This window comes from Leucoraja erinacea, chromosome 6, assembly GCF_028641065.1.
Source record: "Leucoraja erinacea ecotype New England chromosome 6, Leri_hhj_1, whole genome shotgun sequence".
In the NCBI taxonomy this organism is placed as follows: domain Eukaryota; kingdom Metazoa; phylum Chordata; class Chondrichthyes; order Rajiformes; family Rajidae; genus Leucoraja; species Leucoraja erinaceus.
The window spans coordinates 7,164,688-7,184,735 of NC_073382.1; the positions used below are offsets into that span (position 1 = coordinate 7,164,688).

The 20,048-nt window shown below is 43.3% G+C and overlaps 1 protein-coding gene across 1 annotated transcript in view; it reads right to left on the reverse strand.

Moving 5' to 3' along the window:
- Positions 1-15,900, reverse strand: part of LOC129697806 (von Willebrand factor A domain-containing protein 3B-like) — a 179,331-nt gene extending 163,431 nt beyond the window's left edge. The window contains exons 1-3 of the mRNA XM_055636433.1: positions 14,721-15,900; positions 8,324-8,415; positions 3,189-3,439 (exon numbers count right to left, since the gene is read on the reverse strand). Of these exons, the coding sequence (XP_055492408.1) occupies positions 3,189-3,439; positions 8,324-8,415; positions 14,721-14,871 (494 nt within the window). The 5' untranslated portion in view covers positions 14,872-15,900. The remainder of the gene's footprint in view (positions 1-3,188; positions 3,440-8,323; positions 8,416-14,720) is intronic.
- Between the last annotated feature and the right edge of the window lie 4,148 nt (positions 15,901-20,048).

Sequence of the window (20,048 nt, forward strand, 5' to 3'; positions counted from 1 at the left end):
GTCTCTGACAGGACAATGAAATTCTTGCTTTGCTTTAGCACACCAGAACATAGTAGGCACGAATACAGTACAGATCAGTGTGTCCAAATACCATTGTATACACACATGAATAAATAAACTGATAAAGTGTAAATAAATAGGTTGTGAGCTATTAATGTTCAGAGTTTTGTCCAAGCCGAGTTTAATAGCCTGATGGCTGTGGGGAAGTAGCTATTCCTGAACCTGGTTGTTGCAGTCTTCAGGCTCCTGTACCTTCTACCTGAAGGTAGCAGGGAGATAAGTGTATGGCCAGGATGGTGTGGGTCCTTAATGATACTGCCAGCCATTTTGAGGTAGCGACTGTGATAAATCCCCTCGATGGACGGGAGGTCAGAGCCGATGATGGACTGGGCAGTGTTTACTACTTTTTGTAGTCTTTTCCGCTCCAGGGCGCTCAAGTTGCCGAACCAAGCCACGATGCAACTGGTCAGCATGCTCTCTACTGTGCACCTGTAGAAGTTAGAGAGAGTCCTTCTTGACATACCGACTCCGTAATCTTCTCAGGAAGTAGAGGCGTTGATGTGCTTTCTTTATGATTGCATCAGTGTTGTCGAACCAGGAAAGATCTTCAGAGATATGCACGCCCAGGAATTTGAAGCTCTTGACCCTTTCCACCATTGACCCGTTGATATAAACGGGACTGTGGGTCCCCATCCTCACCCTTCCAAAGTCCACAATCAGTTCCTTGGTTTTGCTGGTGTTGATGGCCAGGTTATTGTGCTGGCACCATTTGGTCAGTCGGTCGATCTCACTTCTGTACTCTGTACCCCCTGTCAGGAAGGGCGTTCAAAGATCATGGCAGCTCACTGGGTTGGATTTTTTCCATTTCTCCTCTAATTAATTTGGTGTATATCAATGTCATGGTAACAGCTTCCCTTTACTAATTACGTCAAAACACCTCATTAACAGAGTCATGGAGTCATTGAGTCATACAGCATGGAAACAGGCCCTTTGGCCCAACTTGCCCACACTGACCAACATATACCATCTACACTGGTCTCCCCTGCCTACATTTGGTCCATATCCCTCTAAACCTATCCTATCCATGTACCCGTCTAAATGGTTCTTAAATATTGTGATAGTACCTGCCTCAACTACCTCCTCCGGCAGCTCGTTCCATACACCCACCGTCCTTTGTATAAAACAGTTACCCCTCAGGTTCCTTTTAAATCTTTCCCCCCTCACCTTAAATCTTGCACACCTCTATCACATCTATTGTTGTTCTATTATAATCTTTAAAGACACCTCTTTTGGTTTATGCCAGCTGAATCTGTAGATTGGAGTTTATTTTAGCATATGCGGGTTTGGTGTTTAGTTCCAGCCACCTTAAGCTCATGACATCAGTGCTGTGGAAGATTAGAATACCACCACAAACTATAATTACAGGGATATCTCAGTAGCAAAATAATGTTGAATGCAGAATCTCAAAGTAAAAGTACTATCAATGTGCCCATCCATACCCATCTCAGTTAAGCCCCATTTTTAGCCTGGCATCCTATGGCTCGGTCACATACTGTACAATGAAGATTACCGGCATTTGATTACATGCACCAACTAATCTCTTATCACTTTTAGTTTAGTTTAGAGTATATAGACTATAATAGACACGAATACAGAACATATCATATCAGTGTGTCTATATTTATATAATGGTGTATGGACACACTGATATGATATGTTCTGTATTTGTGCCTGCTATATTCCGTTGTGCTGATGCAAAGCAAGAATTTCATTGTCCTATCTGGGACATATGACAATCAATAAACTCTCTTGACTTGACACTTGAGATACAGTGCGGAAACACGAGTCCGCGTCCACCAGTGATCCCCACACACTAACACAATCCTACACAAACTATGGACAATTTGCACATGCACCAAACCAATTAACCTACATACCTGTACGTCTTTGGAGTGTGGGAGGAAACCGAAGATCTCGGAGAAAACCCACGTGGTCTCAGGGAGAATGTACAAACTCCATACGGACACACAAACTCCGTACAAACAGCACCGGTAGTCGGGATCGAACCCGGTTCTCCGGCGCTGCAAGCGCTGTAAGGCAGCAACTCTATCGCTGTGCTACCGTGACCGCCCACAGTAGCTAAACCGTCTAGGTTCAGCTGGTTGTGCATTGGGAAAGACAATCAACCAGCGCAATTGGGGCTTTCCAAGGTAACCCACCAGGAGCTAAACCGAACCATGTGTAGGAAGGTGGGACGACAGATGGCACAATGGGCTAAGTGTTCGGCTGGCGACCGGCAGGTAGCCGGTTCGAATCCCGCTTGGAGTGCATACTGTCGTTGTGTCCTTGGGGCAAGACACTTCACCCACCTTTGCCTGTGTGTAAATGTAATGTAATTATGTGAAGCACTTTGGGGTCAATGCAAGTTGACTAAAAATGTGCTATATAAATAAGATTATTAATATATTATTAAGGAACTGCAGATGCTGCTTTACACTGAAGATAGACACAAAATGCTGGAGAAACCCAATGGGACAGGCAGCATCTCTGGAGAGAAGGAATGGGTGACGTTTCAGGTTGAGACCTTCTTCAGACGGCTCGAGCTGAAACCTGAAATTTCACACTTGGTGGAATGTGGAAACTCATGTACCGACTCAGCATGGTCCATCATCTTAGTCTTGTACTTAATATGATTGTTTCTAATGTACAGTAGGTTATCACTAAACTGTATGCAGTAAAGAATTTCACTGTACTTACAGTAGGTACATGCGACCATAATGTACCATTGAATAGTGAAAAGCTTGGATAGAGGTAATGTGGAGGGGATGTTTCTGCTAGAGGGAGAGTCTGGGACTAGAGGACCTGGCCTCAGAATTTAAGGACATTCTTTTAGGAAGGAAATGAGGAGAAATTTATTTAGTCAGGTGATGGTGAATCTGTGGAATTCTTTGCCACCGAATGCAGTGGAGACCAGGTCAGTGGATATATTCAAGGCAGAGATAGATAGATTGGTGATTAGTATGGTTGTTAGGGGTTATGGGAAGAAGGCAGGAGAATGGATTTAGGAGGGAGAGATAGATCAGCCATGATTGAATGGCAGAGTGGACTCAATGGGCCGAATGGCCTAATTCTGCTCCTTTCACTTATGACCTTATGAACTATTGAACCGTTGAAAACCTTTTCCTCACCTGATAAGGTTGATCTTTCCAATCAGTGCCATCTGTTCCTGGAGAATCAAACGAAGAACGTGGCAGCAAAGGTGGAAGAGACTCGGAGACATAGGTGCAAAGTCTAATACAACAGTGATGCAGCGTTCCTGGATAACACCAAAGAGTTGCCGACTTCCACTGTTCAGCCATTCCAGTCGTTGCTGGTAGAATCTTGTTGCCTTTATCAGGGATAAAACAAATTGCTGAAGCTGTTCTTTATTGGCCGTTATCTGCAAAGGACAGCACAAGAACTTAGGAAATAGAAACGTTATAAACATAGAAAATAGGTGCAGGATTCGGCCCTTCGAGCCAGCACCATTCAATTTGATCATGGCTGATCATCCAAATCCAATACCCCGTTCCTGCTTTCTCCCCACACTGTATCCCTTGATTCCGTTAGCCCTAAGAGCTAAATCCAACTCTCTCTTGAAAGCATCCGTAAATTGGCCTCCACTGCCTTTTGTGGCAGAGAATTCCACAGATTCACAACTCTCTGGGTGAAAACGTCTTTCCTCATCTCAGTCCTAAATGTCCTACCTCTTATTCTTAAACTGTGTCCGCTGGTTCTGGACTCCACCAACATGGGGAACATTTTTCCTGCATCTAGCCTTTCCAATCCCTTAAGAATTTTTGTATGTTTCTATAAGATCCCTTCTTGTCCTTCTAAGTGTGTAGGAAGGAACTGCAGATGGTGGTTGACACCGAAGATAGACACAAAATGCTGGAGCATCTCAGCGGGACAGGCAGCATCTCTGGAGAGTAGGAACGGGTGACGTCACGGATCAAGACCCTTCTCCTATCTACATACAAGAACAGTACAGTACCAGAGCGACAAAGGCTTTTCACTGTACCTCGGTACACGTGACAATAAACTAAATATAGAAACATAGAAATTAGGTGCAGGAGTAGGCCATTCGGCCCTTCGAGCCTGCACCGCCATTCAATATGATTATGGCTGATCATACACCTCAGTATCCCGTACCTGCCTTCTCTCCATACCCCCTGATCCCCTTAGCCACAAGGGCCACATCTAACTCCCTCTTAAATATAGCCAATGAACTGGCCTCAACTACCCTCTGTGGCAGAGAGTTCCAGAGATTCACCACTCTCTGCGTGAAAAAAGTTCTTCTCATCTCGGTTTTAAAGGATTTCCCCTTTATCCTTAAACTGTGACCCCTTGTCCTGGACTTCCCTAACATCGGGAACAATCTTCCTGCATCTAGCCTGTCCAACCCCTTAAGAATTTTGTAAGTTTCTATAAGATCCCCTCTCAATCTTCTAAATTCTAGAGAGTATAAACCAGACTTGTATGAAATGGAAGCTCCCAAAGCACAGTTGCCTATTTAATAAGATGAAGGCTCACCTTAAAAAGCAATTCCATCTCCCCACTTGCTCAGAATATCCCCTTATTCCCCTGTCAAGTGTCTATTCAGATAGATCCCTGGTGCCTAGCAACGGTAAGCAGGCTAGCCGCTAATCACACTTTCCAATTCTCAAAGGCTGCCAACCAGCAGGTGAAAAACACAGTCTTTAAATATATTAAATATTTATACAGACCGCACAATAAAGACTGAAACATACAAGCAATATTAAAGCAGGAGCCAAAATATTGCAGGCATTTCTAAAATAAGCCAAAAATTCTAAAGTGTATTATGTTCTGAAATAGTTAGAGGAAATTACAAACCACACATATAAAAAATGTTTTTCCTTACCTAAGAGATATTGCTAAACATTAGATTTTTGGCTCAGATCTTGGCACTCAATTAAAAGAAAATCATTTACACTCTGGGTAACAAAGGATAACAGAATCAAATATTTCTAACTACTTCTGCAAAAATAGGGAATCATTAGCAGAGTTGGCTGTATTTATATCTTTAACTATAGTACGTCATGGAAATATTTATTCTGCATTTTCAAGTTGCCTGATCCATCCCATCTGCGGGCAGCAGAGCAGAGGAGTTGCTGCCTTAGAGGGCCAGAGACCAGGGTTCGATCCCAACCATGGGTGCTATCTGTCCGGAGTGTGTACGTTCTCCCCGTGACCACTTGCGCTTTCTCCAGTTTGCTCCCACACTCCAAAGACGTACAGGTTTGTAGGTTAATTAGCTCCAGTAAAAATTGTAAACTGCCCGTGGTGCGTTGGGTAGTACTGGTGTACGGGGATTGCTGGTCGGCGCGGACCTGGTGGGCCGAAGGGCCTGTTTCTGCTCCGTATCTCTAAACTAAACCAAGCTAAACTATGCATGTGGATTCTCCAGGAACTGTTGACACTCTCATACAGTCTAATGATGGTCAGAATTGACAGCAGCTGTAAAATCCTGCCCCATAGTCAGAAGGTAGGCAGAGGAACGAAAACAAAACATTTATATTCCCGTCTTGATTAGGAGTCCAATATGAAGCTACAGCGAGTACATAAAAATGCAGTTTGCTGCCACATGGTGCAATATTCATTCCAAGAAAATAAATGTTGCTTTTGATTTGCAGCCCTGATTTATGAAAGAAAAGCTGCAGCAACAGCCAAGAAAAACAGGAATACCTTGACAGATGGGAAGGAGCAGGCAGCTTGAAAACACAGAATGAATATTTCCATAAAGTACTGACATAAAAAGCTCCTAAAAGTTTGCCAAAGCACTAACACCAGAGTAGCTCTTCAGGATTCCCTGATAGGAGGTCACATATGTTTTCAATATTGTCCTTCCTTCCTTCATGGCACTATAGTGCATGGCCCAACTGGGCTTGTAAAGCAAAATTGGCATTTACAATGGTTTACTTCTGCTCCTTCAAGTGTAAATCATTGTAAGTTATTACCATATAACCATGAGGTACACTTAGATACAGCCTCACCCGCTGAGTTTCTCCAGCATTTTTGTTTACCTACCATATAACCATAATAGGTTTTGGGCGGAACGGTGGCACAGCGGTAGAGTTGCTGCCTTACAGCGCCAGAGACCCGGGTTCGATCCTGAGTATGGGTGCTGTTTGTATGGAGTTTGTATGTTCTCCCCGTGACCTGCGTGGGGGGTTCCTCGAATCCGCAACAACCAGCGATCCCCACACACTAACACTAACCTACACACACGAGGGGCAATTTTACTTTTCTACCAAGCCAAACAGCTGATAAACCTGTACGTCTTTAGGGCCTGTCCCACTTGGACGACCTAATCCACGAGTTAAGACCCTAGAGTTTAAAAAATTGTCACGGTCGTGTTGACTCGCCGAAGTAAAAGACCTCCTACGACTATGTCTATGACCTCTCATGACTATGTCTACAACCTCCTACGACCTCAGTCTTCCACACCCAAGACCAACTACGTCCAGCTACGAGTGGAAAATGATCACATGATAAAATGATGTCATGTTTGCATTTTTTTTTTCACGGGCCAGTTACTGACCTACGACAATCTACGACTATCTCCGACTATCATCACGACCTTCCTACGACCTGCCTACGAGTAAAAAGTGTCCATTTTTTCCATGCCAACTTTTTTTAAACTCGTGGACAATTTTTATCAGGCTGGAGAAAACGTCGCGACCTACATGAGGCCACAAGTACGCGGAGACCACTCACGAGCATGAGGAAGAGTTGCGAAGACCTCCTACGTTCTCCTATGACCTCGAGGCAACCATGCTGCGAGCACGAGTCAAGGGCAAACTCGGCAGAGGGCGCCAATTAGGTCGTGAAAGTGGGACAGGGGCTTTAGGAGTTTGGGAGGAAACCGAAGATCTCAGAGAAAAACACCCGGTCATAGGGAGAACGTACAAACTCCGCACAGACAGCACCCATACTCAAGATCGAACCCGGGTCTAAGGCAGCAACTCCACCTCCGCACCACCTAAATCTTGTAACAAGATTTCCAAGCCCAGCTAATCAAAGGGGGAATTGCTATCAATTTTGCTGTTATGATTTCAGTCCACTAATCTCCACTAGTTAAACTTCCAGAACAACTGCTTTTGATGACCAATTGCATTCTTTTGCAGTTTGCCACAAGATCTTTAGACAAGACTTTGCCCATATCAGCAGCCAATGTGAACACTTCCTTTAAGATCACTACACACACCTGGCATATGGAAGGAAGTGACAGCATCTTAGAAGAGGAAACTAAAGTACTACACTTCTAAATGGTATTGATTTATTAATATCACATGTACCAAGAGACGGTGAAAAACTTTGCGTGCTATAACATACATGATGAGTACAATCATGACAACAGTCGGTGCAAAAGGAGAAAGGAAAGGGAGTGCAGAATGTGGTAATACAGCTACAGAGAAAGTGCAGATTTAAAAAAAGGTGCAAGAGCTACAATGAGGTAGATTGAGAGACTGGGAATTCATCCGCAGTGTTGCAACCAAAGTCAAGGTGATTGATTTGGAGGCTGGAAACCAGAAATAAAAATCTGAAAAGCTCAGCTGCATCCACAGTGACAGAAGCAAATGTAATGGGTCAGATGGTATGTGGAGGGTCACTGTAGTTTAGTTTAGTTTGGAGATACGGCGTGGAAGCGGGCCCATCGACCCACCGATTCCATACCGACCCGCGATCCCCGCACATCAACGCTACACTACACGGACTAGGGACAATTTTACATTTGATACCAAGCCAATTAACCTACAAACCTGTACGTCTTTGGAGTGTGCGAGGAAATCAAAGGTCTCTGAGAAAACTCACGCAGGTCATGGGGAGAACGTACAAACTCCATACAGAGAAGCACCCGCAGTCAGGATCGAACCCTGGTCTCTGGCGCTGTAAAGCTCTATTGATTAAATCATTATTGGCCACAGATGAAGCGATGGCAACAGCCTGATAAATAACATACAGTATGTGGTATTTTTATTCGAGAAGGGCAATGGGAGAGGCCAGGGCCTGATGTATCTAATGTCATGTTAGAGAAAACATTGGAAAAAAACCTGAAGGATATGTCACATTTAGCAGGTTTGCCAGCCATAACACAGTCCTATCCCTTTCCACCCCCCACCACAGTGCATTGAAATGAAATATCCTTTACCTTGCATTAGATGTTAGTCCTGCTAATTTTGCTTTCTATTTATTGTATGAGAATAATATAAGAAGTTCGGCATATAAAAATTGCTTATTGGCAAGTCATTCATGTACTTACATTATAAATTCTACCATCTTTTCGCATGTATTGATAGAACAGGCCTTCGCCATAACACGAAGACACAGACTTTTGCAACCTCGAGTCAAATTCTGTAACACAAATCAAAATGTTTACCAAGAGAAAATCAGTGTGCGGAAACATAAACAATTCTAAGCAGGAGTTGCTAGCACAGACATCAGATAGCACAGTGGCAAACCACTGATGCTCCTGCCTCACAGCACAAAATATCCTAATTCATTCCTGACCTCGTGTTGCCAGTGTGACATTTTGTGGCCCTACGGATATTCCAAGGTGCTTGGTTTTCATTAAACATCCCAAAACCATGCTGCCAGGTCAAATCACATCTGCAAATTGTCATTTAATAGATTTGGCAAGGGAATCAAGAGCAAGTGCTGAGTGTGTCATAAGATCATAAGAGATGGGAGTAGAATTATGCCATTCAGCCCATCAAGTCTACTCCGCCATTCAATCACGGCTGTTCTATCTCTCCCTCCTAACCCCATTCTCCTTCCTTCTCCCCATAGTAAAGTAAAGTAAAGTAGCCTTTATTGTCATTCAGACCTTTCGTTGCCTTGCAGTCATACATATAATAAAAATGACAAAAACACACAATGAACACAAATTTGACATCCACCACAGTGAGTTCACCAGGCATCTCCTTACTGTGATGGAAGGCAAAAATCTTAAAGTCCTTGTCTCTTCCCTCCTTGTTCTCCCTCTGCTCCGAGGCGACCTGTGAGCTCCCGACGTTGTCGTCCTCTGACACTCGTACTAATCAAGAATCTATCTATCTCTGCTTTAAATATATCCACTGCCTTTGCCTCCACAGCCTTCTGTGGCAAATAATTCCACAGATTCACCACTAAAGGATTTCACCACTAAAGAAATTCCTCCTCATCGTCCTAAAAGAACATCCTTTAATTTTGAGGCTATGGCCTGTAGTCCTAGACTCTCCCACTAGTGACAACATCCTCTTCTCGTCCAAGTGTGTGAGGGAGAATTAGTTACCGGGAGATAAGTGGGGTGGGGTGGGACCAATGGGCTGAATGGTCTCATTCTATGCCACAAGGAAACATGAGAATAACGGAACTCTTGTACATAAAGGTGTGCCTGATCTTTTGCTATGCATACACTAAAGGGGGGACATTGGGTAACAGGGGCGGATATTGCTGGTACCCAGACAGAGATACAGTGTACCTGCATATTGCAGAAGTTTGGGTAATGTTAAATATGCCCTTACAGAGTTCACCACCAATAGATTTGACATCCAGAATAAAAATTCACTCATGCGGAATTTAAGTGAAAATATAAATTTACACCCATTTCTCATTAATTAAAGCACTAACCATTATTTTTCTGCTTGCAGTATATTAAAAATTCCCATGCCTATAGACTCCGCAGCCAGGTGGGCTTTACTGTTGAAAACTTTCCTTAATATTAACACATAATTTAAAAGGAAATAGAAGGAATCACATTAATAGTTTTCTAAGAATCCTGCTTTTCTTTAATGTTGTGGATATGCTGTATTTAAACCTGTATTGAAGCCAGATGACTGAAAGACAATAAATATGGTACTTTTATTCAAGAAAGGCAATGGGGAAAATGCAACATGCCAATGGCATGTTGGCCTTCATCGCAAGAGGATTTGGATACAGGAGCAAGGAGATCTTACTGCAGTTTTACATGGCCCTGGTGAGACTGCACCTGGAGTATTGTGTGCAGTTTTGGTCTCCTAATTTGAGGAAGGACATTCTTGCTATTGAGGGAGTGCAGCGTAGGTTCATCAGGCTAATTCCCGGGGTGGCGGGACTGACATATGATGAAAGAATGGATTGACTTGGCTTATATTCACTGGAATTTAGAAGGATGAGATGACACCTTATTGAAACATATAAAATTCTTAAGGGTTTGGACAGGCTAGGAAACATGTTCCCCATTTCGGGGAGTCCAGAACCAGGGGTCACAGTTTAAGAATAAGGGGGAAGCCATTTAGGACTGAGAGGAGGAAAAACTTTTTCACCCAGAGAGTTGTGAATTTGTGGAATTCTCTGCCACAGAAGGCAGTGGAGGCCAATACACTGGATGTTTTCCAGAGAGAGTTAGATGTAGCTCTCAGGGCTAATGGAATCAAGGATATGAGAAGAAAGCAGGAACGGAGTACTGATTTCAGATGATCAGCCATGATCATTTTGAATGGCGGTGTTGGCTCGTAGGGCTGAATGGTCTACAACTGCAGCTATTTTCTATGTTTCTAAAAGTAACAGTAATTATAGGTCAGTGAATCTAACGTCAGTGTTAGGGGGATTATTGGAAAAAATCCTGAGGGATCAAATTAATTTACACATGGAAGGGCAGAGATTGATGAGGGATTATCAGCGTGGATTTGCTGGTCGGAAATCCTGTCTGGCTAATTTAATTGAGTGTTTGAAGAGGTAATTCAATTATTGCCGATGGCAGTTGTTTACATGGGCTTCAATAAGACCTTTGGACCTTTGACAAGGTCTCACATCGAAGGCTGATCAAAAAGTTTAGACCCCATGGGATCCATGATAGGTTGGCAAATTGGATCCAAAAATGACTTGGTAATAGGAGGCAGAATATGATTTGGGTGTTTTCGTTTGTGACTGAAAGCCTTTGACCAGTGCTGTACCATAGGGGTTCAGTGCTGGGACCCTCGTTGTTTCTTATGTACGTAAATAATTAAGATTTCAAGAGAGAGTTAGATTTAGCTCTTAAGGCTAAAGGAATTAAGGGATATGGGAAAACAAAACCTAGAGCAGGGTACTGATTTTGGATGATCAGCCATGATCATATTGAATGATGGTGCTGGCTCGAAGGGCCAAATGGCCTACTCCTGCACCTATTTTTTTTATCATGTTTCTATGTTTTTAAGATGTGAATGTGGGAGGTATAATTAGTAAGTCTACAAAGGACATGAGATTGGTGGTAGTCTTGAGGAGGATAATCATAGGCCATGAAATGAAATTGATCAAAAAGTTGGGTGTTTTCGTTTGTGACTGAAAGCCTTTGACCAGTGCTGTACCATAGGGGTTCAGTGCTGGGACCCTCATTGTTTCTTATGTACGTAAATAATTAAGATTTCAAGAGAGAGTTAGATTTAGCTCTTAAGGCTAAGATGAGACATTTGATCAAAAAGTAAATTGGGCAGGGCAATAGCAGACGGTATTTAATGCTGATATATTTCGGGTGATATATGTTGGGAGAGTCTAATGAGAGTACGATATATACCAAATATGGAAGGACTCCAGGGAGTATTGAGGAACAAAGAGACCTTGAGTTACAGATTCAAACAGTCCTGAAGGTGGCAGTACAGGTAGAGAGAGTAGACGAGTGGGATTGAGACATAAGGAATTGCGGACGCAAATTTACAACAACAACAAAATAGTGCTGGAGCAACTCAGAGGGTCTGGCAGCTTCTCTGGAGATCGTAGATATGCAATGTTTCAGGTCACGACCCTTCTTCCGACATGTGGGATATGTGTGATATGGCATGTGGGATGTTTGCCTTGATTAGCCAGACCAGAGAGTATAAGAGCAGAGAGGTTTCGATGCAACTTTACAAAAGATTAGTTAGGATAAAGCTCGAATAATGAATGCACGTCACATTATAGGAAGGACATCATCCCACTCGAAAGAGCGCAGGTGAGAATTGCCAGAATATTGCATGAAATGGACTGTCTCATTTATGAGAAGACTCTATATGGATTAGGTTTGATTCTTTAATGTGGAGAAGGCCAGGCAGGAAGCTGACAAAGAAGTACAAAATGAAATATGGCATAGATAGGATGGATGATAGGAAATATTTCCCCACGGACAGCTGTCCCAAAACCAAAAGTACAGACAGGATTAAGGTTTTAAGATTTAAGGAAGATTTTTTTTTCACCCAAAGGATGGGAGAAATCGGGAACGTACTTAGAAACATAGAACATCAAGCCAGCACCGCCATTCAATATGATCACGGCGCATCATCCAAAGTGAGTATCCCGTACCTGCTTTCTCCCCATACCCCTCAATTCCATTGTCCCTGAGAGTTATATCTTCCTGAAAAGGTGGTGGGGGACAAAACTCTTGCTGATTTAAGAAGTCTTTAGACAAGCACCTGAATATCTCAGCTGGACATAAAGTGCAGCTGGTAAATGGAATTACTAATAGATGGGTTCTTGGTGATCAGCATAGACTTGATGGGCTGAAGGGTCTGTTTCTGTGCTGCAAAATCTCAGGTGAAAAAATAGAAAAAAAAAACTCCAAGTGCTGGAAATCTAAAATAAAAGCGGAAAATGTTGAAAACACTCTGCAGGTCATGCCAGATGTGTGGGAAGAAGAAAAGGATTAACATTTTAAGTAGGCACAGTGGGGCAGCTGGTAGAACAGCTGTCTCACAGTTTCAAGAGATCCGGGGTTCAATCCTGACCTCGGGTGCTGTCTGTGTGGAGTTTGCACATTCTCCTTGTGACCTGCGGGTTTCTTCTGGGTGCCCTGGTTTCCTCCCACATCGCACAAAGACGTGCGGGTTTGCAGGTTAATTAGTCTCTGTAATTTGCTCCCAGTGTGTAGGGAGTGGATGCAAAAGCAGAATAAGATGGAACTAGTATGAATAAGAGCTTGCTGGTCAGTGGGCCGAATGGCCTGTTTCCATGCTGTATCTTTTAATCAATCAAATCGAAAACCCTTTGTCAGAACTGTGGGAAGGAGGGCTGCAGATTATGAAGCTTCTTTTGCCTACTTCACCGGTCTAACAAAGGCTCATCTTACCTGTGGTGTGAACAGTTGCTCTCTGCCCACAGGTGTGGCCTGGACTGCTGAGCGGTTCCTGGAATTTATGTTTTTATTTTTTAAAGCACGAGCACATATTTTCAGAGTGTGGTGAATTTACTGCTCCTCTCCTTTCTGCTGCTTCCCACAAAGCCCCAAATTCAGGCTCTACCCTCTCACACCCATGTAATAGATTTATAGGTTCCAGGAGCAGATTAAGGCTGTTCAGCCCATCAGTCTATTCAATCATGGCTGATCTATCTTTCCCTCTCAACCCCATTCTCCTGCCTTTGTCCCATAACCCCGGACCGCGCCTTTGCGGTTGCAGCCCCTAGACTGTGGAACAGCATCCCCTTTCCCATCAGAACTGCCCCCTCCATCGACTCTTTTAAGTCAAGACTAAAGACTTATCTCTACTCCCAAGCCTTTCTTGACATAGAAACATAGAAACATAGAAATTAGGTGCAGGAGTAGGCCATTCGGCCCTTCGAGCCTGCACCGCCATTCAATATGATCATGGCTGATCATCCAACTCAGTATCCCGTACCTGCCTTTTCTCCATACCCCCGATCCCCTTAGCCACAAGGGCCACATCTAACTCCCTCTTAAATATAGCCAATGAACTGGCCTCAACTACCCTCTGTGGCAGAGAGTTCCAGAGATTCACCACTCTCTGCGTGAAAAAAGTTCTTCTCATCTCGGTTTTAAAGGATTTCCCCTTTATCCTTAAGCTGTGACCCCTTGTCCTGGATGTCCTCTGAGTGAGGGCTACATGTATATATGTATGTAGTTTGTTTTGTTGTGCTATTCGTATAACAAATGTAAAGCACGTTGGCCAACGAGAGTAGTTTTTTAAATGTGCTATATAAATAAATGTGACTTGACTTGACTTGACACCCCTGATAAATTATATTCTGGTTTATTTGATTCCTGAAATTAAGATTAAAAATATTAGATTACAGTCAAAGTCATCTAGTGCGGAAACAGGCCCCTTTGGCCCAACGTTCCCATGCTAACCAACGTGCCCCATCTATTCTAGTCCCACCTGCCCACATTTGGCCCATATCCCTCTAAACCTTTCCTATCCATGTGTCTGCCTAATTGTCTTTTAAATGTTGGTATCGTTTCTGCCTCACCTACCTCTTTTGGCAGCTCATTCCATATACATATCACCCTTAGTGTGGAAAAAGGTGTCTCTGAGATTCCTATTAAATGTCCCCTCTGACATTAAACCCCTGTGTATGTGGTTCTTGGTCCCCCTATTCTGGGTAAAAGACTGCATTTACCCTTTTGATTCCATTCATGATCTTATACACTATAAGATCGTTTATCAGCCTCCTATGCTCCAAGGAATACAGTTCAAGCCTGCCCAACCTCTCCCTGTAGTTCAGGCACACAAGTCCTGGCAAAATCCTCGTAAATCTGCTCTACTTTAGAAATATTTTCAATGCAGAAAGCATGCATAAGATAATTGCATACAACAACCGCCTTACTTAGTCCCTCCAAACCAAAAATCCAAACATCTACAGTACACCTGTCAAATTACCTGGCAGATCACCAATTAAAACAAATGCTTCACAATGTGGTGATGTCACTTCACATGCAACAAAGTAAACATTACCTTGCCTGTGTTGAAATCCAATCTGTGACAGAATTTGGGACAGAGTCAATCGGCTTCTCTTGAGCCCATGAAGCTGAAGCCATTTTGATGAAGAAAGGAGCGTTTGAACATCATGCTCACAGTGTGAGGTTTTCTCGTGGATTTTGTGCATTTTCAATAACCTGTGATGGGAATTTTAAAATCATGCAAATCAGTCAACTAACATCTTGTAAACTAAGACAAAAATAAAGTCAGGCATCAAGGAATTCTCTCGGACTCTGCGAATTCCTCAACTTCCATTTTATACTCTTCTTTACTCAGAGAGTGGTAGCAGTGTGGAATGAGCTTCCAATGGAAGTGGTGGAGGCAGATTCATTGGTATCATTTAAAAATAAATTGGATAGGCATATGGATGAGAAGGGAATGGAGGGTTATGGTATGAGTGCAGGCAGGTGGGACTAAGGGAAAAAAAGTTGTTCGGCACGGACTTGTAGGGCCGAGATGGCCTGTTTCCGTGCTGTAATTGTTATATGTTATATGTTATATGTTATAGAACATCATAATTTGATTAAAATACATGGGACATCTTTTTTTTTCCAAATTTATGACTAACACAGCTGCCAATGTGGCTCTTGTGATGCCATCTGTAAGTTGCTATGGTCAAGAAAGCACACCGATGTCTCTACTTCCTTAGAAGGCATTGGTAGTTTGGCATGTCCCGAACAACCCTCACCAATTCTACAGATGCATCACAGAAGGTAGCGTATCGGGACGCATCACAGCCTGGTTTGGGAACAGTTCCATCCAAGACCCCCAAGAAATTGCAGAGAGTTGTAGACAAAACATGGGCAATAAACCGATTCACGAACTGGGTGATGGGTGTGGTAAGATATGAAGCAGGTATATCCCTACACAAGGGTTCCTTTTTTCTCTCTCTTGTTTTCTTTTTCTTCTCACTTTTGTTTCTTTTTTTTTTACAGTTTTATGGGTTTTTGTCTTTATTTTTCTACAGGCTATCACTTGTCCACCCCTGCACTGCCCATCTGGTACTCTAGGGGGTTTACACATCACTACTCCCTTCAGTCTTTTCATTTCTCGCTCTCTCTCTCTTTCTTGATCTACCCTTTTCTTGTTAAATTTAAAATAGTTGTACACAAAATATTTGGCATATGCCACGGTTTATACTACTGTACATTGCTTCTAATAAAAACACAAATTAAAAAAAAAAAAAAAAAAAAAACATGGGCATGGGCAGAATACAAGAGGGAGATTGAAAATCTAATTGAATGGTACCAGAACATCAGTCTTTCTCCTCCTTGGTCCTGCTAATGTTGAGAGCCTTAATAGAGTTGGATGGCAGTAGAGCCTTCTCTGGGAAGAGCATGCAAAGCGTTACTGTGCTATGGGGTTATCTTGCAGTATTAATTCTAAAGCCCCAACTATCTAAGATTTTAATGCATTAACCATCTATTTATTATGTAGAACAAATGTAATCACCACACGTAAGTTGCAGACTGAAATTTATCTTAAACATAAAAGGTCGAGGTGTGTAATGCAAATATCCAAACTACAACCACGTCAGGCAAATTTCATGTTGTGGTCTCATATTATATAAATTATTTAATTTATTGCAGCCAGCTGCCTTTAATAGTCAGATTTGAAAAGAGAACTGAACTTGACACACAGTTAATGTGTTTTATCTGTATAATACTCTACGTGTCAATATACTGTATGTTCAACTTGTCTAAATCTCCCTGCAGCATCTTTCTCTCCTCTCCTGAAATTCACAAATGTCACCCAGTTGTGCTGCTGGCAAACTTGGGTGTATTACATTGAGTTGCCTTAACTAGGCCATGGATGTACACTGTGAATAGCTGGTGCCCAAGCACTGATCCCCACTGTATCTAATCCTCAGGAGTTTAAGATGGAGCAAAGGATGGGCAATAAATACAAGGTTTACCATTAAATGCATCAATTGAAAATGTTGTATTTTGAAATCGAACTTCAACTTGCATCGAGTCAAGAGAGTTTCATTGTCATATCTGCCAACAATGGAACAATGAAAGTCTTACTTGCTGCAGCTTAACAGGCCTGAAAACACAATGAAACACAGATAAATATATAATAGTAACAATAAAAGTAAAACCATAAAGCCAAAGTCCATAGTGCAACCAAACACACGGTCCTTAGAAGATTGTGCAGGTTAGTTTGTATAGTGTTCAAGAGTCTGATGATGGGCTGGAAGAAGCTGTTCTTGAATCTGGTGGTCACCGTTTTCATGTTCCTTCTCCCCAATTGTATTAGCAAAATGAGAGCATAGAGTTATAGAGTCATAGAGTGTGGAAACAGGCCCTTCGGCCCAACTTGCCCACACTGGCCCAGCTACAATAGTCCCACCTGCCTGCATTTCGCCCATATGTCTCCAAACCCTTCCTATCCATGTACCTGTCTAATTGTTTCTTAAACGTTGCGATAGTACCTGCCTCAACTACCTCCTCTGGCAGCTTGTTCCAGACACTCACCACCTTTTGTGTGAAAAAGTCACCCCTCAGATTCCTATTAAATGTTTTCCCCTTCACCTTAAACCTATGTCATCTGGTCCTCGATTCCCCTACTCCGGGCGAGATAACATGCAAGGAAAAGCTTTTCACTGAACCTCAGTGCTCGTGACATTAATAAACCCGACTCAATCTTAAATTAGCTATTTAGCAGGAAACAGAAAGGCAGTATATTAATTAAAATTAATATACTTACTAATACATATTAGCATATTAGTGAAATGTGGAAGTGTTGATGTACAAATGGACCTTGGTATCATGAACATCAATCTCTGAGAGCAAGCATACAGGTGCAGAAAGCAGTTAAGAAAACAAGGACTAATTCAATGGTAGACAAAAATGCTGGAGAAACTCAGCGGGTGAGGCAGCATCTGTGGAGCGAAGGAAATAGGTAACGTTTTGGGTCGAAACCCTTCTTCAGACCCTAATTCAAATGCTGCAGATTTCAAATCGCTGGAGCAAAAACTTCATCTCTGGAGCAAAGGAAGGGGTGATGTTTGGGTCGAGACCATTCTTCAGACTCAGGGGAGAGGGAATCAAGAGATATGGAGGGGTAAGGTGTGAAAATGAAAGATCAAAGCTGACAATGTCAAGGAAATATAGAATGGTTAGCCGAGAGGATGGTGACAAGGAGGCATATAGTCATTAAAATTAATCAGTAGGACAGTGAAACTAATCAGAGAACTAGGCTGGGGGAGGGACGGAGAGAGAGAGGGAAAGTTAGGATTACTTGAAGTTATAAAAAATCAATATTCATACCACTGGGTTGTAAACTGCCCAAGTGAGATATGAGGTGCTGTTCCTCCAATTTGCATAGGGCTTCACTCTGACGGTGGAGGAGGCCCAGGACAGAAAGGTCAGTGTGGGAATGGGAGGGGGAATAAAAGTGTTCAGCAACCAGGAATTCATTTAGGGGTCTCGACCTGAAACGTCACCCATTATTTCAATCTGGAGATGCTGCCTGTCCCGCTGAGTTACTCCAGCATTTTGTGTCAATCACATAGGCCTAGGCGGACAGAGTGGAGGCATTCAGCGAAACGATTGCCAAGCCTGCGCTTGGTCTCGCCAATATATAGGAGTCCACATCTGGAACACGGATACAGTAGATGAGATAGGAGGAGGTGCAAGTGAACCTCTGCCTCACCTAAAAGGGCTGTCGAGATCCTAGGATGGGGTCAAGGGAGGAGGTATAGGGACAGGTGTTGCATCTCCTGCAGTTGCAGTTCCTTGTTTTTACTAAGTCATAAGTGCATACAGGTGAGGGGAGGGTGATAGGTAGATAGTTGGACAAAGGCCAGAGATGGGAAAACAAAAGGTGTGAGATAAAGTTATGGCGCGAGTCCACAGCAGAACTTGAGATGACCATCATCATTGTCCTCGGTCTGATGGGCCTAGGCCACAATGTTATAAACCCCTGTGCAAGTGGCCCTGGGGAATCAGAGCCGTGCATCCTGTTTATGGTACACTCCACGACCACAGGTCACCCACCCACCCAACCGATGGGATGGAAACTCGCTCTAAAGATAATTGCCACTGGAATAACAGTCCATTAACTAATCGCTTGCTCAGCACTTTCCAATTCAACACAGGGTGGGCAGAAACGCATCGGTCTCCAATTCATTCATTTAAAACATTGCGTCTGTGGCATAACTCATGTTGCTGGCAGCACCGTGGCAAAGGTGGGATTCAGCCTGGAAACAATGGTCTTCCCATCGAAATCCGACGAGAAGGAAAAACTAAGGTCTTTCCGTCCAATTCCGACGCAAAAAAGGGAGAAATAAAAGTTTTGAAAGGTTGCTCTTGAAGGGAAGTGTCTGTCTATGTGTGTGTGTGTGCTGCTAAAGCTACAAGCTGTAAGCAATGTTCTTACCGCGCCGCCGCTGCTTGGAGCTCCGGCCGCTACTCCGGGCTGCACTGTTTACCCTGGCGACGGCTGTTACCAGGTGAGGCAGTCCGAGAGCTACTGTTCGCCCTGAACAAGTGAGTCAGGCACCAAACATTTGCCTGGCTTTGCCCAGCTACGTGCAAAGCAAAGATCCTTTGCTATAGAATCTTTGGTGCAAAGTGTGTGTTGTGCCTTCCCCCCCCACCCCACAAACCTGCCCACGATGTTATTTCAGTAACAGCAATAAGCAAAGGAAGGAACAGCAGATGCTGGTTTAAACTGAAGATAGACACCACAACAACAACAAAAACGCTGGAGTAACTCAGCGAGTAGGACAGCATCTCTGGAGGAAAGGAATAGGTGACGATTCGAGTCGAACCCCCTTTCTGAAATACATGCGACAGGAAAAAGTACAAACGGGAAGAACTGCTGGGATTTGGAGTAAAACACAAAGTTCTGTGAAATCCTTTAAAACCGAGATGAGGAGAACTTTTTTCACGCAGAGAGTGGTGAATCTCTGGAACTCTCTGCCACAGAGGGTAGTTGAGGCCAGTTCATTGGCTATATTTAAGAGGGAGTTAGATGTGGCCCTTGTGGCTAAGGGGATCAGGGGGTATGGAGAGAAGGCAGGTACGGGATACTGAGTTGGATGATCAGCCATGATCATATTGAATGGTGGTGCAGGCTCGAAGGGCCGAATGGCCTACTCCTGCACCTAATTTCTATGTTTCTATGTTTCTGCAGGAACTCAGCGGGTCAGACAGCACCTGAGGAGGTAATGGCTAGGCCTGACCATTCCTTCCACGGATGCTGCCTGACCTGCTGAGTTCCACAGCATCTGTAAATGAACAGTTGTACAGGGTCTTGGTGAGACCACACCTGGAGTATTGTGTACAGTTTTGGTCT